This window comes from Protopterus annectens, chromosome 9.part0 (genome assembly GCF_019279795.1).
Source record: "Protopterus annectens isolate FY-2018-M chromosome 9.part0, PAN1.0, whole genome shotgun sequence".
Taxonomy (NCBI): domain Eukaryota; kingdom Metazoa; phylum Chordata; order Ceratodontiformes; family Protopteridae; genus Protopterus; species Protopterus annectens.
Window position 1 is genome coordinate 815111751 of NC_056743.1, and position 22942 is coordinate 815134692.

At 40.3% G+C, this 22942-nt stretch overlaps 1 protein-coding gene across 3 annotated transcripts in view; it reads right to left on the minus strand.

Annotated features, from left to right (window-relative positions):
* DIP2B (disco interacting protein 2 homolog B) overlaps positions 1-22942 on the minus strand; it is a 2678679-nt gene that overhangs the window by 1022398 nt on the left and 1633339 nt on the right. For all 3 annotated transcript variants that reach the window (XM_044083475.1, XM_044083472.1, XM_044083474.1), the window contains exon 12: positions 6979-7088. In XM_044083475.1, the coding sequence (XP_043939410.1) occupies positions 6979-7088 (110 nt within the window). The remainder of the gene's footprint in view (positions 1-6978; positions 7089-22942) is intronic.

Consider the following 22942-nt stretch of genomic DNA (forward strand, 5'->3'; position numbering starts at 1 on the left):
CCACATATTCACAAACCTAAATTCTGCACTTATTTCCAAGCTTGAAACTACCTATAATAAGATCGCCAGATTTGCAACTAACCAAATCTACAAGTCACACCACTGCTTAGCAATGCAGCAACTGGCTAGAATTCCCTCAGCTGCTCCAACTATACCAACTACAAATCATCCACTCTATCCTCTATCTACCCTCCTTCTGCCCTAGCCTCTCTCTACTATCATATCCAAATCTTCCCCTGCTAGGATGCTACGCAACTCAAATCAAGAATTATTAGACATCTACAAACCCAAAACCAAAATAGGCTGCCTTCTCTATAACTATAACCCAGCTATATCCTGGAACCAACTCCCCTTGGAAATAACATCCCTCCAGCATAGCAAAAGTTTCAAATTAGCCTCAAGGAAATACCTAAAAACAAAATGGTCTTGCCACTGTAGCCAACCACCCTGAAACCACCATCCTTTCACCTATTTCACCACCTCACTCAATGTATCTCTAACACTATTCCCCTGCCTCTTCTACCTCTTCCCTTCCTCTATCTCCAACCACTCTTAATTCTTACAGTCTCAAAACAACCTACCTGTCTAGTCTGTCTCCTATACTCTACCTCCCCTACATCTCCTACTAGCCATTCCTAATTTCCTTTCTTGTTTCCAAACTCCTATACATCTAGACCCTACCCACTTTAAATAAGCATCTGCCTAACTATTAACTCATTTTGCTCTAAGCAGCTAAAATAATATTGTAACTAGTCACATTTTCTTCTGCTAATTGTTTAAAACCTTGCTTGTAACAACTCACATACTTGTTTGCCAATTGTTAATACTCTGTATAATTGAATTGCCTGAGGAGCTTTTTTTTCTCTCCAGGTCTCTGCTTGTAAGATCCTATAGCTGATTGTTACTACTATGTTACTAAAATTTAATAAATTGTTTTCTAGTCCAGAGGAGCTTTACTCCCCATGACTCTGCTGAAAATGAGCCAAAAGCTCAGCCAGACTAACCTGATTAACAAATGTAAAATAAAGGAATATTCCCTTCCAGGGAAAAGAGGGGGAAATCCAATTTCTAGACCTGAGGACATGGGGCTGAGGCACAAAAAAGAGGAAGTTGTCTGTTCAGTGGGGAGGGACAAACAGATATATTTTAAGAGTACTCCACTGGTGGACAATGTCAAGAAACACATCCCTGTGAAGCATCAAGTAGTGGGATTGTGATATGGAGCTGCTCAGAGAGTCTGCCACACTGTTCTGACCTGAAGGAATGTAGAGGGGCTCTGGAATGAAGAGAGGATGAAATGCCTGAGGAGCCAAGAGATAAGCTCTCATCTCTAACACTGATGTGGTCTTTCCTTTGTTAAAGAGACCAGAGGTATTGCACTTCTAGAGAGCTCTCATCTCTAACACTGATGTGGTCTTTCCTTTGTTAAAGAGACCAGAGGTATTGCACTTCTAGAGAGCTGAAGGAAGCCCCCCATCCCATGTCTGAAGCATATGTGAACAGCTCTTGAGAGGGGGAGTGGAGGTTGAAATGGAAGCCCTGGATTGTGGGACAACTGCTGAATCCACCATCGAATTTCCAGCTTGAGACATGGAATAAGAGGGACAATGAAATCTAGAGGATGAGAAAGCTGAAGCCAAACTGATTTTAGAAACCACCGAAGTTTTCTCATATGGAGTTGGCTAGAGGGAGCATAGGAATGTCAGTATGTTATTTATATTAAGATTGGGACAAGACTGTGACAACTGACTGTCAAATTCACTTCTCTGAAGAGGACAGCAGGAGCCACTGCATCTCTATAAAAATATGACCTGAATATCCCCATTAAGAAGTTCACTTCTTGAATCATACCAGAATCTAGTCCAAGAAGCTCTCCAGATGGAACTAGATTGTTTTCTCTACATAACCCAAATCTGTTACATCTGTTACATGAATCATTGAGTACTTCCATTACGAACTGCAAGTTGAACGCCCCAATATATATATTTATATATATATATATATATATATATATATATATATATATATATATATATATATATATATATATATACATACACATATACACACTCAATCGTAACTGATCAAAAATACACTTAATCAACAATCCATCCACTCACACCATTGCAAGCATTTCTGCATGGGGACAAGCACCACTCCACTCCACCATACCTCCTGAAAGTATATACAGCAACTCTTGTGAATCATTAATGATGAGAAATAAACTTAAAATTACTATGCATCCATGCTTGTAAACTGACTGCTTAAGTACTTTTAGCTGTCTAAACTTTTTTTTTTTTTTTTTTTAATTAATTTAAACTCCAGTTAATTTCTAGGTTTGATACCACTGTAATAGCAATGTTTTATAGTGAAGCCTTTCTTCCAAGAGCTCTATTGAAAAAGGGTATTTCTTTCTTAGTCTTACTCAACAAAAGTAAACAAATAATGGTGTGGAAAGTTGAAACTCCAAAGAAATATGACTGCGGTGGTGGTGCTGCGGTAGCGTTGTCACCTCATAGCAAGACGTTGTCCCGTTTGATTCTCAGCTAGAGCGCCTTCTGTGTGGAGGCATACGTGAATGGGGTGTGCCTTTGTTGAAGGTTGTGTGTCAGGGCTGGTAACCCGGTACGTAAAAATCCACTACCAATCATTAGCGGACCGGAGTTCCACTGTGGCGACCCCTAACCTGGGAAAAGCCGAAAGAAATTCTAACTTGTGCACATACATAGCTATCATGCAATGCCTACAACTCTATGTTAAAGCTCTGTGATCCAATGTAAATACGACCAGCTGTGTTCAGGCATCTGGAACCTGAGCAAATGATAGTAAACTATGTGTAAAAAAACGATTAAACAAAAAAAAACAAACAAAAAAAAAAAATATTTTGGATTCCTTTGGTCAAAGAAAGTAAGGCAACTGCTTTCAGGAATCCATCTTACACAACATCTGTGCTTCTCTGCATCAAGTTAAAGAAGGGAGCTGAATATTTTGGTTTGGAGCAAATAAGCAACATCCAATGTGAGACTTTAAAGAAGAAGAAAGAATAAGCAGACAAAGCTAACCTAGCTCTATAACAAAAAAAAAAAAAAATAAAAATGATGAGTTTACGCACTTAACAAACCAACTCTCAAGCCCTGCCATAACTATCCAGATCAGGAATTTTAATTTATATTTATCAGTTTAAACATACACTTTCGCTACTTCCAAAGGAAACTTCAAAAGTCTTCAGAAGGTTCTAAAGTAGTATTTGTTTAAGAGATAATTTTATTCATCAGGAAGCTAAAGACACATTCATGGGAGACATGCCAGAAAGGCCTAATAATGTGTTTTAATGAATCAGCAAGAGCTGCCCTTAAAAGGTAGTTCTATAACTTAACACATCTGGAAAGATGTTCAAACAAGAACACAGCTGTGACCTTTCTTTTTCATAAACAAGAAGTTCTTATAGGTAATCTCCAAACTCTCGACCCAACCCAGTTCAATTTATTAAAGGTATATCATACCTATTAAACATGGTTGACTTCTTTGAAAAAGTCACCTAGGCCCTGGAAGAGGGAAAGACCGTGCATACCTCCTACCTTGACCTAGGCAAGACCTATGACAATCTCCTACTCAAGTATTATAAAGAAACTCTCCCAAATGGAAATTAAACCCTACATTACTATAAACTGGTTCACCGACAGGCCACATACTGTCAAAGTGGGTAACTTCACCTCTATGAGAACAACGAAAAGAACAAAAGACGTTACCGACCAGGTAAAACAAATGTGCCAGCAAAAAGTAACCAAGCAGCTAGGATAAAACATTTTATTCCAATCTCGTAGTGAGCAGACAAAACAATTCCACAAGTACACTCATACAATTCTTTAGAACTAATAATTGAATTAGTGCATCAATTATACAATTATCAAATCATGTAATAAAACAAACTCTGTTGACCTATTTAAACCTAAAGTTTACATTAAAATTGTGAGTAGTAAAAAAAATGTACAAAATACTTAAACACCTTATTACTATTTTAACGGCTGGACCTGTCATGGATGAAGAATGTATAAATACTTATTTAAACCCTAAGTTATTAAAAAATGATTATATGATTATATTGCATAAGTATTTTGTTTTTGAACAGTACATTTTTTAAATATTTTAAACATTTGTGTAACTGTGGATAATAACAGTGAAGTAGTTTAAAGTTTTTTACTACTCACAATTTTAATGTAAACTTTAGGTTTAAATAGGTCAACAGAGTTTGTTTTATTACATGATTTGATAATTGTATAATTGATGCACTAATTCAATTATTAGTTCTAAAGAATTGTATGAGTGTACTTGTGGAATTGTTTTGTCTGCTCACTATGAGATTGGAATAAAATTTTTTATCCTAACTTCACCTCTAACAAAAGACCAGTCACCAGGGGCATTCCATAAGATTCTGTGTTGGGGCCACTTACCATTTGGAATTTACTTCTCAGAAGTCCAGGCAAACTTGGACGGCCTGCGGCTGATCAAGTTTGCTTGCAACTGCAAATTGGGAGCAATCACTGAGTCCCCCATAACGTGAATATACTTCAGACACGGTTAATGCAGACAACTGACTAGTGCTAAAGCCACAGATTAAAGCTAAATGCAAAAAAAATGCATTATTATTCCCTTTGAGAAAGCTGACATCCTTGCTAATTACATTATAGCCAGCACCCCCTTACATGTAGACCCAGTGGTATATGATATGGGTACTCAGGTTGATAGCAATCTGAACTTTGACCACCATGTATTCACAGTAATAAGGAAATCCTTCTATGTGGCACATCTTATAAGTAAAGGCATAGCATCTAGATCTGAGAATGTTATTATTCCATTCTACTCGGTCCTCATCAGACCAGTAAATGAGTACAGTGCTCCCTTTTGCATGTACCTCACTAGACACTTGCAACAACTGGAGACCACAGGGGTTTCTCACCAAGAAATTACAGGGTACACAAACAAGTTTTATGTAGAAAGACTGAAACACCTATCACTGTATCCCATCTTGTACAGGTTCTGGCTTACAGAGCAGTCTCTGACCTGGCCCTGATGGAAATGTTACACATTCATAAATCAAACTGCAAGAAGTTCACTTGCTCCAGGGATCTTAACCTAGCCTCTGACATGAACAGTTCATGCTGGAGAGACAGATACATCTCCAAGAGACTACCACTTCTCTGGAACAAGCTTCCAATTCAAGTGAAACAGAGCTGCTCCCTGACCCTCTTCAAATGCAACCTAGATCAATGGATGGGTGACAGGAAATACACTCCTGGGATGGCATCCATGTCCTTCCTGGACAGAGGAAGTTGGTAACTACCATAGACCTTTACGTCTGCAAACTTCACTCGCCTAACCTTTAACAATTGGAGCAACTTGTTATAAATGTGGCTATGCTTGTACGGGCTCTAGGGTCATTAGCCTAGTAATCTCCTATGAACCTATAATAGAATGTTCTTGCTTCCTGAATTATCTATAATACATACTCAACCCCCCACACAGCTTTGTTAGAGATCAAAACTGAAGCATCCAGTCCAGTGCATTACTGGATGAAGGATTCTGGCTTGACAATGGCAAAGAAGGTAATCCCGAAGAAGAAGATGAAAGAACTGTTCTACTTTCTACATGAAATGGGAAAACCACAGATGTCTGGGCTAAACAGAAGCTATCAAAATCAGACAAAGATATCCTCCTGCAAGATTTTATCAAAAAAAAAATAAGAAAATGCAAACAGCAGTTTTTTGTTAATTAACTCAGAGATGGATGATAACTGATAACAGTGGATGACAAATGCATATAAAAACCACAAACACTGAGGAATTGGGGATAGAACCACCTCTCACAGCCACTAACCAGCCACAACTGCACTTAAAAATAACACCAGGTTAGTCAAAAAATGTTCTAAAGTACTGTCTTACTATGAAGAAAATTCAACAAGATTACAAAGAGCCTTTCACTGTCTAAAAAGAACTAACAAACAGCAAGTGATCTTCCAGTTTTAAACTTTACTTTTAAAATATTTTAAAGGTCCTCATTGTGATGGAAATGATTTTTCTAATAACTGTGACAAAAACGCATCAACATTCTGATGGAAGTGATTTCTGTAAAAAAAATGACACTACATAAAAAGATGAAACATAACACATCTAGGTAACTTTTTAACAGGTGAAGTGGAATATTAAATTTTGAATCTGGGCACACTCATTGCTTCTAGGTTGTTCAGCTAACTTTATGTAGGCAACCAATCACAATTCAGGGTCTGCATATCACTATTCATCACTGTTAACATAATACTTTTTGCTATTCATCTGCCGACTGAAGATCTTGAATACCCATCAAGTTAGTGTGAAGATGGCACTGAAATATTCATTACCATTTCTTCCTTTCCATCCTATAAGTTCAACAGTTTACAGTGCATGCTGATTTAACAGCTATGTGTTTTTTCATTTACTAAGCCTACTAGTATCCCAAGCAAAGAAGAATCTCTGCATACGCTCCTCCAAACAGCAGCAGCAAAGATGACATCTCTCTGGAGCTTCTAGAAGTTGCAATATGTAGTACAAGCTGCTAAGTCTCCTGCTACTGCAGTTGTGCTCTGAAGTCAGCAGCAGAGGATTCAAAGATTTGCAGTTAAAATAAATTCAGTCTGTGCTGTTATGCTACTGTCAAACAATTGTAAAGAAGTTTGAGTCTACAAGTTGCAAACTGGGATCACAGCCAGGACTCAGATGCTTGTCTCAAAGTAGGGACATACATGCACATATTTTAAATATTTCTATGAATTTTTGCAGAACTGACAACAAAGAATCTTCAATAATCATCACAACTCTTAGAAGACTAGAATACCAGCAATAGTAAACAAGTACAATTACAGATAGAGAATAAAACAATTATACACAAATAATACCCTTTTTGCACTAAATCCTGCTTTTACATGCTTAACCCAAAGCATCTTACCTCAATATAAGCAGGGTCAGTGGTTGCAGCAGGGATTTGTGGTTGCCAGTCTTTGGGTGGTTTCGAGAGGTATTTTGAATCAGTCACGACCCATTTTAAACGAGGCCAACCTACAATAAAACATTTTATTATATAGCAGAAAATAAATATTTCATAAAATATGTTTCAAACTAAATTCTCAGACAAATGTATTTGTAAGCCACCCCTCCAATGTACATACACACACCACTGCATACAGAAAAAAGGGACAAAACCATGTGAAATTAAGGGCTAGAATGAAAATTTCTGAGATGAGGTATAGTTAAAAATGTCTAAGCATCTACCTAATAAACAAAAATATCCATTTGTTTTCTAAAGCACTTGTGCTAGTGATGGTCACAGTGGTAGCAAGCAGAACTGGGCTGACCAGACTTCTGTATCCTTAACAATGGTCTCTGGCACATACTACGGACTTTCCAGGCAGTCTGGGGCACATAAAAAGATATAATCCAACGTGCAATGGGACTGCTTCAGTGCCTCCTAGTGGTCTATGCTTCACACATTTCTCATGGTAGGCAACCAGGAGGCATGCTTCATTAGATGCCCAAATCACCTCGACTAATTGCTTTCAATGCAGAGAAATGGGTGACTGTACTCTGAAATCCTCCCAGACTGCCGAGTTCTTCACTCTTTTACACAGAACACATGTAGCTACTGTTCAAAGAAAACTCTTTTATGTCAAGCAAAAAGGAATAAATTAATAAAATATATCAAATCATATAACCATAATTTGTGGGTCACTGTATGAATCCTTCATTCATGGACGAATGTGAAGTCAAAGCACTGCATGACTGTGGTAACAATGGAAGACCAAACCTGCAACTGAAACATTTAAGAGAGACAGATAGAAATTTCAAGTCAGAGCACAAACAGAAGGCACTGACTTCCTGGAAAGGTTCAACTGGTATTACGGTTGTGACTTTGTTATAGCAGATGTTACTATACTGCAACAAGTGCTATTAATATGGGTTTGTTTTTCAATGTATTATGCTTTATAGTGCCTGGAGCCTGCCAGGAATATCTGATTTAAAGTCAGTCACAGTCACTGCATCTGACCATATAGTCCTCCTGCATGTTCCTTTTTCTGGCATCAGTATACATGTGCAAGTGTGGGCAGATCCTTGGTGTAGTTTAAGAAGAGACTTTCCACTCTATGGCATTCAGCCAGTAAACTATCAGTAATAATTTATGTGTAGCACGGGACCTAGTTAGCAGCCAGAGAGGTCTCCCGGTGTACTTGCAAAGGTTAGTGCTTAGCCTAACCAGTGTGCACCCAGAAGGCCTACATTAATCCCTAACAGTCTACTTTTTGCATTCACCACTGTAATGCTCAGTTCATCAACTTTCTCTATGGTGCCATCGTGAGAGTGGTTTCAATTTACACCCTCCCACAGGCCAAAAAAAAAAAAAAAACTGAAGAACTTCACACCCATTTACTCACAGCAGGTCAGATGTGTTCCCAAAATCAGTGTGTAATGTCAATCCAGATGGAATTCTAGCCTCTGTGTCAGATTGCCAAGCTGGTTATAAATACAGTATAGAAGATAAGGAATCCTGATGCCCTGAGTTATATATACAGGAACAATCAGAGAAGATGATATAAAAAATAATACTTTCAGATTACAGCACTGCTAATACAATGTTCAACAGTGCAAAAGGTAAGACTTATAATTTTGCTCCTTGCAGTACATCCATTTGTCAACATCAGGAAGCAGTGACAAAACCCACCATAATGATAAAGGCCACATCTGCTATTCCACCCCTAACTAAAACATCACCCCACATCTCAATGGAAGCAGCCACTAAGGTACAACTCTGAAAAGATGAGATGGGGAATCCACAAAACAATGGGTGTGACAACACTGGAAAGCCTGTTGGTCTGCTGAGGACTTGGTTAAAGAAGAGTTGTTGCTCCTGTAATGCATAACTAACAAACAAACAAACAAATAAATCAAATTCAGCAATGAGTTTAATTCCAGTACAGAAAATGGTAAGGTAAATGCGCTGTTTGAAGACCTTAACAGAGCTTCAGAACCACTCAATCCAACATACTCCCCTAATCACAAAATGGTTACAAATGTATTTTTCAAGTACCCAGTCGCTGTGTGGCATAGACTGACAAAGCCCTGAATACAGACCAGACAATGTGAATTCAATAACAGCCTCAGGTGCTGGAACACCCAAGCAGGGGAGAATAGGAACCACATCTCGACCATCCTGGAGGGGGGAAGCGTGTTGCGGTGTCCCAAACAAGAAGCACAGATGCAGGTGCAGGGGAAGATCTGTGTATGAATAAAAAAGATGGTAATGGTAGATCTGTTCCTAGCATGAAAAGAAGAATAAGTAGTATTGGGGATGTAGGTGTGCACGTTACTACCAGGGAGAGGTCACAGGGACCTCTACAAATATCCTCATTATCAGGATACCAGCCATGGCACAAAACTCCCCATCTGTCTGTATGATGGCCACTCTGGACAGCTCTTGCTTAGTGGATCTAAGGGACTTGCCACTGCCAGGGAACAAATGAACTCAAGTCCAGGGCTTAATGGTTAGTAGCTAGAGCGGAAAAAAATCACATAAGGAAAAAAGTACTTTTCTAGTAGCATGAACCAGGAAGAATAACAAAGAGCACACACATGAAACAAAATGGGCTTTTATTTTTAAGTAAAAAACTTACCAGTGTCCATTTAGAGATAAAGGTACTGTAAAAGAATCTCACTGCACTGAGTTTATACATAAGGCAATTCTTTATACAGACTACTAAAATTTAACATGGTGTTAACCTAAGCTCATGCAATCAGATTTAGAATGCCTGACATTTTTTGTCTGGTTTTATCACAACATATTGGAACAATGGGACATACAAGCCACAGGTCACTGCAAAAAACATCAAGCTGACAAGCTCAGACTGGAAAATTTATACAGGCTATGAATGCAGAAAGTTTTGCTTTAAGCTATCAAAACTCAAAAAGAATGTAGCTAATGCGAAAGATATGCATCCGAACTTGTAAGACAGTCACTAACTTCCAAACTAGTCTGTTTAATAAAGATGTTTCTTGTTTTAAAAAAAGGGGGCAGGAATTGAATAAATATGTAATGTTGCTTTGGTTATACGATACATAGCAATCAATGTGAAGTATAATGTTTGTTAATGTTAATTTGTTAATACAGTTTGATTACTTTTGTATAAATGTAAATTTGCCGATGTGTCAAAAGATAATTCAATAAAGGTGTTTAAAAAAAACTTCTAACTTAGCCATATAGACTGCAGCCACTAAAATCCAGCTGAAGTACAGACATTTTTACAGGCAAAAGATGTTTCAAACTGAACTATGACAATAGGAATTGGCGTTCAAGCAGCAAAACACAGATTTTCAGGAGCTGTCAGGAAAGGGTAAGTTTGAGCAGCCAATGACCAGCTCTCATTTATGGGGAAGGGAGTGGTGATTCTAATACAGTAACATCTGCCAGTGGAGATAAGCCTGCAGCTCACAGCACTGACAGTGGCATAAGTGAAGACAACACATAATGTAACATGGCACTAAAGGTGATGAGGCCCCAACATGGTCAGTATTTCTGAGCATGCATCACATGTAGAACAGCTTGGGTAGTACTTATTTACCTGACCAGGTGGACAGGTTCAATTACTGTTTTTAGCCTTGACTTGGGCCAAAAGGCACAATAAAAAAGCATAAGCCATACAACACACTTAAGACTGCAGCTTTAATTAAATTGCAAATGTAGATTTGAGTTACAACACAGAAAATGACAAAGATAATATTGCAACAAAAACGAAAATGACAACAGATCAACAGAAAGTTTTAATTAAAACATGAAAGCAATCATAAGTTAACCAGAACTGCATGCATGAAGGACTTCATCTGAAAAAAAATAAATGTTCTTTTCTCCTTATAAACAATACTCAATGACTCATGATGGAATTATCTGTTATAATACAATAAACTACCATTCTGGGAAAAGTTGAATGCAATAACATCTGTTTCCCTTCATGCATTTAATTTATTCATCCGTGCATGTATTTGTTCACTGAGGTAAGAACATTGATCTAACTGAACCATTTTTAGGCACAACCCAGGATTAACAATATGATAAAAAATGATAAAGTAAAAAACACAAAACTCAAATTCTGCAACTGTGAGCTTTTACAGTGTATGCAGTTAGTTACACTTTAAGAAAACAGTAATACAATCAAAGATACAAAAGCAATTACAGGATTAATTAGTGTAAGGATAGCAATAAATTGCTAACCTTCTTACAGTAGGAGCACACAGACAAGTAAAGGCACTTTATACTGCACAGTGAATACTGAAGTCCACTATGAACTCTAAAGGAGTACTATTTTGTACTGTATAATGAATTTTCTAAAAACTATAACTATTATTAAAAGGCACACTTTTTACAATGAGATATGTACATCAGGATTAAATGGGTAGTAGGGAAAGGGTTTCTGGATTGTAACAGAAGAAAAGACAATGGAGATGTGAAAGGAATAATAATGTTGTGTGAGTTAAGTTTTAAGGAAGCAAACTGTTCCAATGAAATGGAGGAGTAATGATGCAGAAATGGGGGATACATTGTAGACAATTTTCTTAGTTCTTACTCAAGCTGGAAAGCGCAATGTTTTTCCTTCGATTTGGTTGCTAACTACATACTATAGTTGTGTTTTAAATGAATTGTACTGTTTTATTCTTTGTCCACGACTACGACATCAGAGGGAAGAACAGGTAATGTTTTTTCTTTTAATTACTGCTCTGCTCTTTCTGTGACTTGCAGCACTCTCTGGAGTAAAAAGAACAAAAGAGGGTTTAGTTGACCTTGGTATCCTGGAGAGACATTTCTATAAATTTGTGTTGATGTATATTTGCACCAAACAAGTACTTCTTCAAGTAGCTCTGAGTGACCCTTTATGTACTTGAGGAAATGGCTTTGTGCAATTTTCTATAAGCATATGGGATTCTTCAGAGTGGGAAAAATGAAGGGAAACAGTAGACCCACAGGGGGAGCATACTCAAACATAGGTAGGAGACTTATGCCAACATCTCTCTGTCCATCCTATAAGATGGTTAGTGGTTTTGTAAATAAGCAGAAGATGCATCTAAAGATACCTGCACAAAATTCATCATGAAGCTAGAATGATAAGGTATGGTCTAGCCAAAACCTGAAGCATTTAAAGTGCTTGAACTAGGTTAATGAAATGCCAAGGGGTGTCACTGATACAGATTCATCTCCTCAGTGGCTTGTAGATTATGAGACAAATTGTTTCACATTATAGAAGGTAGACAAGAGGGTACAAAATAATTAACTTATGCCTTGGTTCACTAGCACTGAATCTGGTATCCTTTTAATCTATGAGTCACTATTCTCAGGCAAACTCTCAGGAGAGGTATCAGTTCCTCTCACATCTGTTACTGTTTTCCTACTAGTTACAATGAAATAAAGCATTTCAAAGGTATACCAAGTAGTTTGTTAGACAGTAGTGGCAAAATCTCTACAAAACTCTTCACCAGCTTTGGGTGATAACCATCCTGACTCAAATCTCAGTTCCTACTACTCCAGTAGTTTTTGCTGTTTGTCTTTCGGCTTTTTCCCGGTAAGGGGTTGCCACAGCGGAACTCCGGTCTACTAATGACTGGCAGTAGATTTTTACGAAACGCCAAGGTGCCAGCTCGATGCCCAACCTTCAATGAAGACACGCCCATTTATGCACACGTCTTTCGAACGCTATCCAACCTCGGGGAGGACATGCAGACTCCACACAGAAGGCACTCCCAAGCCAAGCCGAGAATCGAACGGAAGAACCTCTTGTTGCGAGTTAACAACGCTACCGCCATAGCGCCGCGGCATCTCTCCTACTACTCCAGTAGTATGTCTTACAAAAGCCTTGCCTTCCCTGGAGGAAGGGGAGCCAATTAGGTAATGTAGGGTGTTAAAAGTGTTGGTCAGATTTCCTTAGATAATAAATATGTCATACTGACATATCTCAGTTTCTTGTGGATGTTTGTAATAACAACTGGTGTCCTCTTATACTCTGGTAGATTAGGTAGACCGCTGAAAAGTGAAATGGCTGACTATGAGAAATAAAAGCCACTTTAAGCACAAAGGAAGTATTATTCTTTAAGGAGACCCTCTCATTATGGAATGCAATAAAGGAAACTTTACACATGAATGCTTTGAGTTCCACAGTTCTTCTCGTATAGGCAACTGCCATCGACAAAAAGGAGATTTTCCGAAGACACTTAAGATACCCTAAAATTCTACTGGTTTAAAGGGAATCTCAGTTTGTTAAAATGAATTTTGCCAGAACCAGTTATATTGCTGAGTACTATACGGACTATGGCCAAGGCAACCAGAGTTCAATTAGCAGCTCAATAGCCTGATGGAGCTGGCAGGGAGAATGGTCATGCCCATCTTGGGTGGAGAGGCAGGGCAGAGCCAACAGTCCATAAGAAGAGGAAGAGTAATGCAAACTAGTGACTTAAGAGTAATCATTAGGCTCACCAAGCCACCTTCTAGTTGTTGCGTCTTTCGGCTTTTCCCGGTTAGGGGTCGCCACAGCAGAACTCCGGTCCGCTAATGATTGGTAGTTGATTTTTACGTGCCGAGTTACCAGCCCTGACGCACAACCTTCTATGAAGGTATGCCCATTCACGCATGTCTTCATGCAGAAGACGCTCTAGCTGAGAATCTAATGCAGAGGTGCAGAAAGGTGCACTTGCAGGAGGAAGGCATTGCGGCCCCCCATTATGACTCAGCTCACATACCCCCTCCCTTCCAAGAGAAGGGTTTGCCCAGTACCAAATAACCTCACTATCAGTATACCAGGTGAGGCATAAAGCACTGAACAGCAGCCCCTCTGGACAGCTCTTTCCCTGATCCTGGGGAAATTCCATATTAAAGGAATGAATAGTCTGTGTTCAGCTCAGGGGAAACCTGATGGCTGGCAAGCACTGGGGCAAAAAAACATACAAAAGTTTTTGAAAAATGCACTTTACATCTTATGAAGAGGATACTGTTGCTCTCTTAGAGATTTTAAGTTCATGTTAATCTTCATGATGCTTTTAACAGTGGGTTCATATGCAGTTTGATGATAAGATGGTATGCAGGCTGAGAAAGCAGATGCCTGTACTTTGAGTGAAACATAAGCTTAACTATACTAAAATGAAATGATTTTGTTAAATAACTTGGGGGACATGGCAACTCAAGTGTACAAACCTTTTTTCTGTGACCAACATGAAAATCAGCTCCCCTTCCTAATGGATGACTTTATTGTGCAAAGTCTCGGTGTCACGGAGCTTCTACAGGACTTCTGAAGGCACGGCTGTTTGGAATTAAAATCCTATTCTCCATCCTGACAGGTTAAAAAAAATCAGGTTGAGATGTACAGCACCCCCACTTCCACCTGCACTGACACAATTTCTTTTAACAACACAGTGCTTTTCACACACAAATCTTGTGCAATAAACCAGCAGAATGCCAATAGATATCAGTCCCAGTGATGAGAAAATGCTTTGCAATGCCAAATACTTTATCCTCTGCATCCTTAAGTGAAAATACACTGAAGCTAAACTTTTCAAGAATCTATTGGGTTGAGTACAGACCAAATAGGACACCTTCAAAGAAAAAGTGAGTCTTCAGGTACTGTATGGCAGAGTTACTGGAATGCGGAGATCAGCAAATTTCTATTCCACAGCTGTCAAGATTGAATTGTTCCTTTTTAAATGGAATATAAGAGAGCCACCATCTTGAAAACATGTCATCATGAACTAGCTGAGTTTTGTTAAATCTACCACTGCTCTACAAATTCTGCCATTTTTGGAAACTACAAAATAATCTAAATACAAGTCCCATCCTTTCTGGTGCTGCGAAACACACTGTTCTGTGTTTGCGTCTAAAATCTGTAAAGTTAGGTTTAAAACATTGGTATTTGAGCTGTTGGAGGAGATACAAGGAGCTCTCAAATTCTACTGCAAATGACAACTTGCCTGTAGTAACAACGTACCACTGTATTAAGCAGTGTCAGAACTTTAAACCAGAGATGATTTGTGGTGATCTGCTGCTCAGCCCGGCATGAATCACCAAGAATTTCAGCTTTCCTGATGACTAGCCTTTCTCTAAAAGAGGGTACAAGAAATAGAAGAGTAGAGTGTTGATATTTCTGCTTGTGGTACTGATTCTTTATTGTCTGCTGTCTCCTATAAAAAAGGATTAACAGTAGTAGTAATGTCATGAAGCAATGTCTCAGGAAATACTTGTTTCACTGGTATCCTCATCTTGCTTTTCTTCTCTAGGTCTGTGAGAATGTCACTTTCAGGGTAAAAAAAAAAAGTAAATGTGCCTGGGGCCGCCTTTAGATTACTAAAGCGATGAGGCCTGTCTGTTGGTACACTATGTTACCTGTCTGATCTTAAAGGCATGACTTTAATTTGCTTGGTGTGCATTTTCCATAGGTAATTCTCTGAAGATGCACACCAATGGAGGAACAGTCACCAGTGATACTGTACTGTACTGGCTCACCAAATGCGCAGTAGCAAGTGTCACCCAAACCCCGCCCCAGCTGGTTGATGTGTTACTGTTCTCATAAATAACCAACACGACGTGGTTTTCAAGCCAGAAAAGAAAGTCAAAGGCGTGAATATTTTAACACAATTTCCACATCTTTTCTTGTAACAGAAACAGCAATTACATTTTTTCCCTTTGCTTTTGCAGGGAGCAAGCCCCCTGCACCCCCTTGTGGGGGCGCTATGCCCCCCCACAACCCCTGCCACTTGGATATACCAACTCCGGCGTACACACGACCTAGTGCTTTCCATTATCACCAGCAAGACTAGTGTAATGCTACATGAAACAATACCATTAATTCTTCCCTAAAAGGAAGGGTATATTTTGAACATGGCATGCTATGCATATCAGCCCCTGGCATCATGCATACAATGAAAGTATATGAGCAGCTGAGTTAAGCAGCTCTTACTACAGAACGTTCAGATTAACTTGTTTTAATAATCTGTTAGCAAACCTGTTGCAAACGCTGCACATCTACAATCATTATATGCATGACGTCAGTGGCTAATATGCATGGCATGCCAATCATCATGCCTCATTTCATATTCAGGTTCACTCATCAATCATCCAGACCACACCCACTCCTTCGAGAACCTGAAGGTGAGCCAGTACACTACAATACTGCCCAGTCACCTTTGTTTATTTTAGCCTCATCATTTAGCAATAATGCTCGTTAGAAGACGGGGGGGCTTTTCAATGAATTTCCCCATCAAACTGAGTTTCTCCAAATGAGGCAACTTCTGGAGAACATTTGAAATGCTGTTATGAGATATTGTATTCTGCGCCATTGTTTGCTCACATAAAATTTCTCTTCTTCAGAAAACTGGATGACATTTTTCTTCTCTTATCTTCTTGCTGTATCACAGGTACTAGTGACGGTACAGAAAGCTTATCTAGTCGTGAAACCTTTGTGGGCAATAAATTATATAGCCTCCTTAACAACATTAAAAGTAGCCTCCAGTGAACATCTTATAGCCAAAGATATGGGTCTGTAAAGGAGCAGGCATATACAGTACCAAAGGTATGAAGCTGATATCAGGTTGTTTGAAAATGTTGGCTGGAATCTTCTCTTCAGAGTTCCAACTATTAAACATTATTTGTTTTGAAAAGAAGTGGACTGGACATGCACATAAATAATCTGCATTCTAGCTCTGATATTGCTGATAGTGCACATATTTGGCAGGCTTGTTTTTTTAAAGAGGTGACCAAAAGTAGGGCACTCTCTCTCTTTTCACCTTTATTATTTGTTTTAAAGTCCATGAAATGGGAATTGTTGAAAGTGTTGCATCTAAATAACTGAAACAGAACTTATTTTTAGATTAATTGTTCTACCACTGGTCTTTTTAATCTTGCAGCTTTTTACCTCTTTAATTGCTAAACTAGAAAAGCAATATTTTTTTTATGATGAGTCTATTTTTGTGCGATTTTTGAACAATGTTGTGGCTTCATAACTTCTCTACATTAAAAATTTCTAAAATCCTTCGTACATTTAAGTTTAGTACATTTATTTTACTTCTTACATTCACAATTCACAGAACCACAATCTGCCACAGCGAGAATAAACATTTAAGATGAATGCCTTCTAGGGCAATTTCTCTCTCACAAGCACATGTGTTAACAGATTTTCATGGAAAAGATATTACTGTCTCAATGAAATCCTAATGAAATATTCATAAGTAATTATGCTGATGGGGACAAAGAAAGGCAGCCGAAAGGCTTAATGAATGATGACGCACTTGGAGAATCACAGAAAACATAGCTGAGCAACATGCAGTTTTAAAGCAGTAAGAAGGCTGCATGGGGACCATACAGAAAAAAAGATACCACTACTAATGCTGGCATGAGACCTGAGCTGGCTTTAGCACTGGGCCTTAGCTAAGGAAAAATGTCCAGAAGAGATACAGCTTTGCTTACTGGCAACACAATTACAAATTACTACTACTGTTAAAACTCTCTTGAAGGAACATCCACAGCTAACCTGGCCAAAAATGAAGATACTAAAATGAAACAACCTCTTTCCAATTATATTTTTAAAAGTACTGTTGGAATAAAATGAAATAGAAAATACAATTAAGTGAAGTTCCCCTGGCAAAACGTGAGAGATGGCAGCTTGTAGTCTTGCCCAGTAATCTGGTAGTTTTGCATTACAAAGTGAAGCAAGGGGATCTATGGATCCACACAGTAAAATCAGAAACAGGAATAACTCTGGATTAAGTTGTTACTTGTGAATTAGCAGCTTTATGACACAACTGGCCTTGCCAAACTCTGAACCTCCCTGGCAAAAAGGCCTCAAATAAATGGGTTTTGAGAGATGATACCAACTATCACAGCTACATAGTCATACACCACCAGTGTTAACATATTCTTTTCTTTCTGTTTACGCACTGCATGACCATGGTGTTGTTCAATACCACTTGCAGCCCTTGATTGCCGAAAGATTTCTCTAGTATCTATTTCAGGTAATAAGTATTTTCAATAAAGAACACGATCAGAAAAGTACAGTTGTGTACACTTACCATAAACGTAGATGTTCGAGTGTATTCACTGTTGCAGTCATCACACTTGGGTTATCTTGCCAGGGGTAGACCTCAGTCGGCCCGAATACCAGAGGCTTAGTATTTCTGCATCAGTTGCTGTCACTTCAGTACTGTCGTCAGGTCGTCAGAGGTATAAAAACGGTCAGCTGACACCATTTCATCAGTTTTTCTTGTCCCAAATGTCAGGAGCCCCCAAACAGGGAGCTAAGTTATGGTGGAAAGACACCACCAGTAAAAAGCAAATATTAACAGCCCTGTAAGGTGTGAGAAAGAGAGAGAGAGAGAGAGAGAGAGAGAGAGAGAGATACAAGGGGGCTGGAGGGTGGGAAACCAGGGCTGCAACAGTGAATACACTCGAACATCTACATTTATGGTAAATGTACATAACTGTACTATGTTCTTCACGTTTCACTGTTGCAGTCATCACACTTGGGTTGATGCCCAAAGCTGAAGAATGGGTGGAGGCAGTCAAGAAGAGTTGGGGCTGGCTAGTATGCCCTGCAGGACTGGTGTTGCAAAGGATTTGGAAAAGATAGGCAGGTGGTAATGCTTGGTGAAGGTATGAACAGAACTCCAAGTAGCAGCTTCCAGAATGTCCTTGGTAGGGACTCCTCTGAGAAAGGCTGTAGAGGTTGAAGTTGTCCTAGTGGAATGCATTCTGACTCCCTGAGGGGGTGATTTCCCATGGTGTTTGTAACAGAAATGGATACAGTGTGCTATCCATTTGGAGATGGTTTGTTTTGATATGGGCTTGCCCTCTGCCTCTGGTGCAAAGCTGACTAGTAACTGGATAGATTTCCTAAAGGGCTTAGTCCTATCAAGGTAGAATCTGAGCTGTCTGTGCACATCTAAAGAGTGCAGGATCTTTCCCCTTTATTTTGAGGATTAGGGAAGAAGGTGGGCAAATGGATAGATTGGTTGAGAGCTACACTGGACACCACTTTAGGCATGAAAGTTGGGTTAGTACTGAGGGAGACACTGTCAGCATGAAAAATAATGGAAGGGTTCCACAGCCATAAGTGCTTGTAGCTCAGACACTCTTCTAGCTGAAGTGATGGCCAAAAGCAAGGCTGTTTTCCAAGAGAGGAATTTTAACTCTGCTAATGCTGCAAACTCAAAGGGGGGTAGTGTGAGCTTTTCCAACACAAAGTTAAGGTCCGAAGCAGGGGTGGGGGCTCTTCTTGGTGGCCTTAAGTTGTTAGCCCCTTTCAGGAATTGCTTGATGAGAGTCTGAGAGAAGAGAGGTGGCTTATTAAGCAAAAGTTATCTACCTTTCCTGACTGCAGAGATGGCAGAGGCATGGATCTTAATGGAGAAGGACAGGCCTCTGTGGAGTAGGTCTGCTAGGTAATCCAGGATGAGAGGCAAAGAGGGCTGTGCTGTACCCACTCCTTTAGTGTGAATTCAGGAACAATAACTTTTTCACTTGTCAGCATAGGATTTCTTTGTATTGGGTCATGTGGCTTCACATAAGACATCCAGTACCTGCTTGCTTAGGCTGGCCACTGGAGGAGAAATCAAGGGCTAAGCCAGGCTGCAAGGTTCAGGGTCTGCAACTGTGGATGCAATAACTGCACCTCCTGCTGAGTCAGGAGAGTAGGGATTTGGGATAGGTGTTATGGAGGTAATGGTGACCGACTGCGCAGTAGTGGGTACCAGTGTTGGCGTGGCCAGTCTGCGGCAATCAGGATTGCCCTTTGTCTTTCCTCCCTTATCTTGAGTAATACTCTTGTAAGAAGAGGTAGAGGGGGAAATGCATAGATTGAGAGGTTTGCCCACTGGAAGGATAGGGCATCCACTTTCCAGGTCTTGCTTGTGAGGTACCCTGGTTCAGAACTTGCTGAGCTAGTGGTTGTAGGGGGAGGCAAATAGGTCCACCTTCAGAGTGCCCCATTTCTGGGTCACAAGGCTGAAGGTGTTGTGGTTTAATTGCCACTCGTGCAGGTCTAAGAGATTTCTGCTTAAGTTGTCTGCCAGAGAGTTTTGGTTGCCTGGCAGGAATTGAGTTTGCACGTGAATGTGCATGGCTGAGGCCGTGTTCCACAGGGTCATGGTTAGCCTGCAGAGTGGGTAAGAGTGGGTTCCCCCCTGCTTGTTTATGTACCACATCACTGTGGTGTTGTTGGTTTTGATTAGTAAGGGCCCTGGTGAGAGTAGGGATCTGAAAACTGTCAGAGCGTGCCGAACAGCTAGCATCTCCTTTTGGCTGATGTGCAGATGAATGTGATTTGGGCTCGAGTGGCTCTGAATGCACCTGCCATCCAGATGTGCACCCTAGGCATAATCTAATGCGTCTGTGGTTAAGGTCTGGGCGTGGTGTGGGGTTGTGTAAAGGGAAGCCCCTTGTTGTAGTTGCATGCTGCTGCCCACCAAAGGAACTCTTTTCTTAGACAAGGTATCATAGGTATGATTGTTTCCAGGTCCTGAGAATGTTGGCACCAAATGCTTTTTAAGTACCACTGAGGTTTCCTCATATGCCGTCTGGCATATGGAATTAGTAGAATGCAGGAGGCCATGAACCCTAGAGACTGCAGGATTTTCCTTGCCGATAGCTGGGTTCTGGTGGCCATTTGAGCAAAGTAGCCTGTCAGATAGGCTTGCTTTTCTGGAGTAATGAATGCTATCTGGGATGCTGTGTCCAAGCTTGCTCCCAGGAATACTGTTTCTTTTCACTGTTAGTGTACCCCAGGGAGGTTAGAAGGTCCTTTAAAAATGTCAGGTGCTGCAACAACATTTCCTGATTGTCTGCCTGAATTAGGCAATCATCCAAGTAGGGATAAATTTGAATATTTGTCTGTCTGCAATAGGCAATGGCTAAAGCCAGGCATTTTGTGAAAACTCTGGGAACAGTGGATAAGCCAAAGGGAAGTGCAGAGAACTGATAATGCATAGATCCTGCCCTTAAACATAGATATTTACTGCAGGTGTCCTTTACTGGGATGTGCAGATAGGCCTCCTTTAGATCTAGGGTGGCTAACCAGGCATCTTTAGACAGCATAGGGAGAAGCTGCTGTAGGGTGAGCATTTTGAATTTTGGTACCACCAGGAAGGTGTTTAGAATGGGTAGATCTAAGACCGGGTGCCAGGTGCCCTCTTTTCTGGGTACCAGGAAAAGTCTGGAATAAAAACCTTGGCCTATCTGTTCTGCAGGAACAGGCTGAATTGCCCTTATGGAGAGCAGGGACTGAATTTGGTTTTGTACCTCTGCCCACTGGTTTGGAGGAAGATCTGGGGACCCTTTTGGGGTTGGCAGCGTGTGGAAATAAAATATGTACCCCTAGGATACTATGTTGAGGACCCATCGATCATTGCTAATGGAGGTCCAGTTTTTTGCATGGTGGGCAAGTTTTCCTCCTGGGGCATGAGCAACTGGGCAGAGGTGAGGGGTGGAGTTGAGAAGTCATTGTGAATTCTTTCCTTAAGGGGGTGACTTAGCACTCTCTGCTTTAGAAGTGGAGGTACTCCATTGCTTAGATCTCTGCATACCCTGCGACTGTAATCTGGGCGGGGGTCTGTTTCCCCTGGGTCTAGTTTGAGATGTCCTTGAGGGTGCTGGAAAGGACCAATGTTTTGAGGGGCAATGCCTACTAAATCTTGGAGGCTGCACTTGCAAAAAAATTTTGACTGTCTGCATCGACTTACCCTTTTCTTACATCTTTTTTTTAAAAACCTCTTCTGCTTTGGTGCCAAACAGATTGTCCATGTTCAGAGGAGCGTCCAATAATTTTGATTTGACATAGTCTGGCAAGGTCTGCTCCTTAAGCCAGGCATGCCTTATAAGTACAGAACCTGTGACTATTGCCCTGCAAGATGCTTCTAGGGTGTCAAACCCACACTGCAGGGTATGCTTGCTGACTTGGCTTGCAGAATGCATAAGCACCTGAAATTCTTTTATTTTCTGCACAGTCAGGAAAGGTAGAGAACATATGCTTAATAAGTTCCATAGTATGTTGCTGGTATTATGTGGAAATGACAATTTAATGCTCTAATGGCGAGAGTTGCAGAGGTGTATACATTTTTACCCCATCAGTCTAAAACTCAGGAATCCCTGTCCGAGGGGGTGGGATTCTTAGCTGCAGTTGCTTTTATTCCTTTAGGTCCTTGGGAGAGGACCTCTGGGTTAGCAGTAGGATTTTTGAAGAGAAATTTGTGTGAGTCAGGGACTCTGTAGTACCTGTCAGGTTTCCTTGGAGCAGGGGGTAAAGTATCAGGAGTTAGACTGGATTCAATAAAGGCATCATCTACAACATCCAGAACAGGAGGGATAGCTGAAGGACTGTGCTGTGGTAGAGCTAAAAATTCCCTGAGTCTTTTTGTGGACTGAGGATAATCCTGGCATCCCCAATGGAAATGCTCTCTCAAAGTATGTAGGGTTTCACCAAAAGTAAAATCCTCTGGAGGGGAAGCAGAAGGAATCGATTCCTCTGCATCTGAATCCTCATAGGCAGATAAGGGCATGTCTTCATAATCAGAAACTTCAGAGTCATCGGACTCTTGGTCAGATAAAGCTGCTGGGGACAAGTCTCTTTTTCTTTTAGCAGGGGAAGGCCGATTTCCCCTAATCAGCATGATCAGGTCTTCTGCCATTTTAAGCATCTGGGATTGTGGCAAGGAAGCAGGCGCTTGAGATTGGGTCGTCGGTTTTTTAGACATAGCTCGTACTCTTGGCCTTAGAAACTCGGTAGTTTTAGAAAGAACTGAATACACGAAAGAAGTCGTCGGTTTGTGTTGCATACCGGTAGTGCAAAGAGCTTCCTCAGAAGCCGGTGCCTGCACAGCGGCTCAGACCCATCCAAGGTACACACATC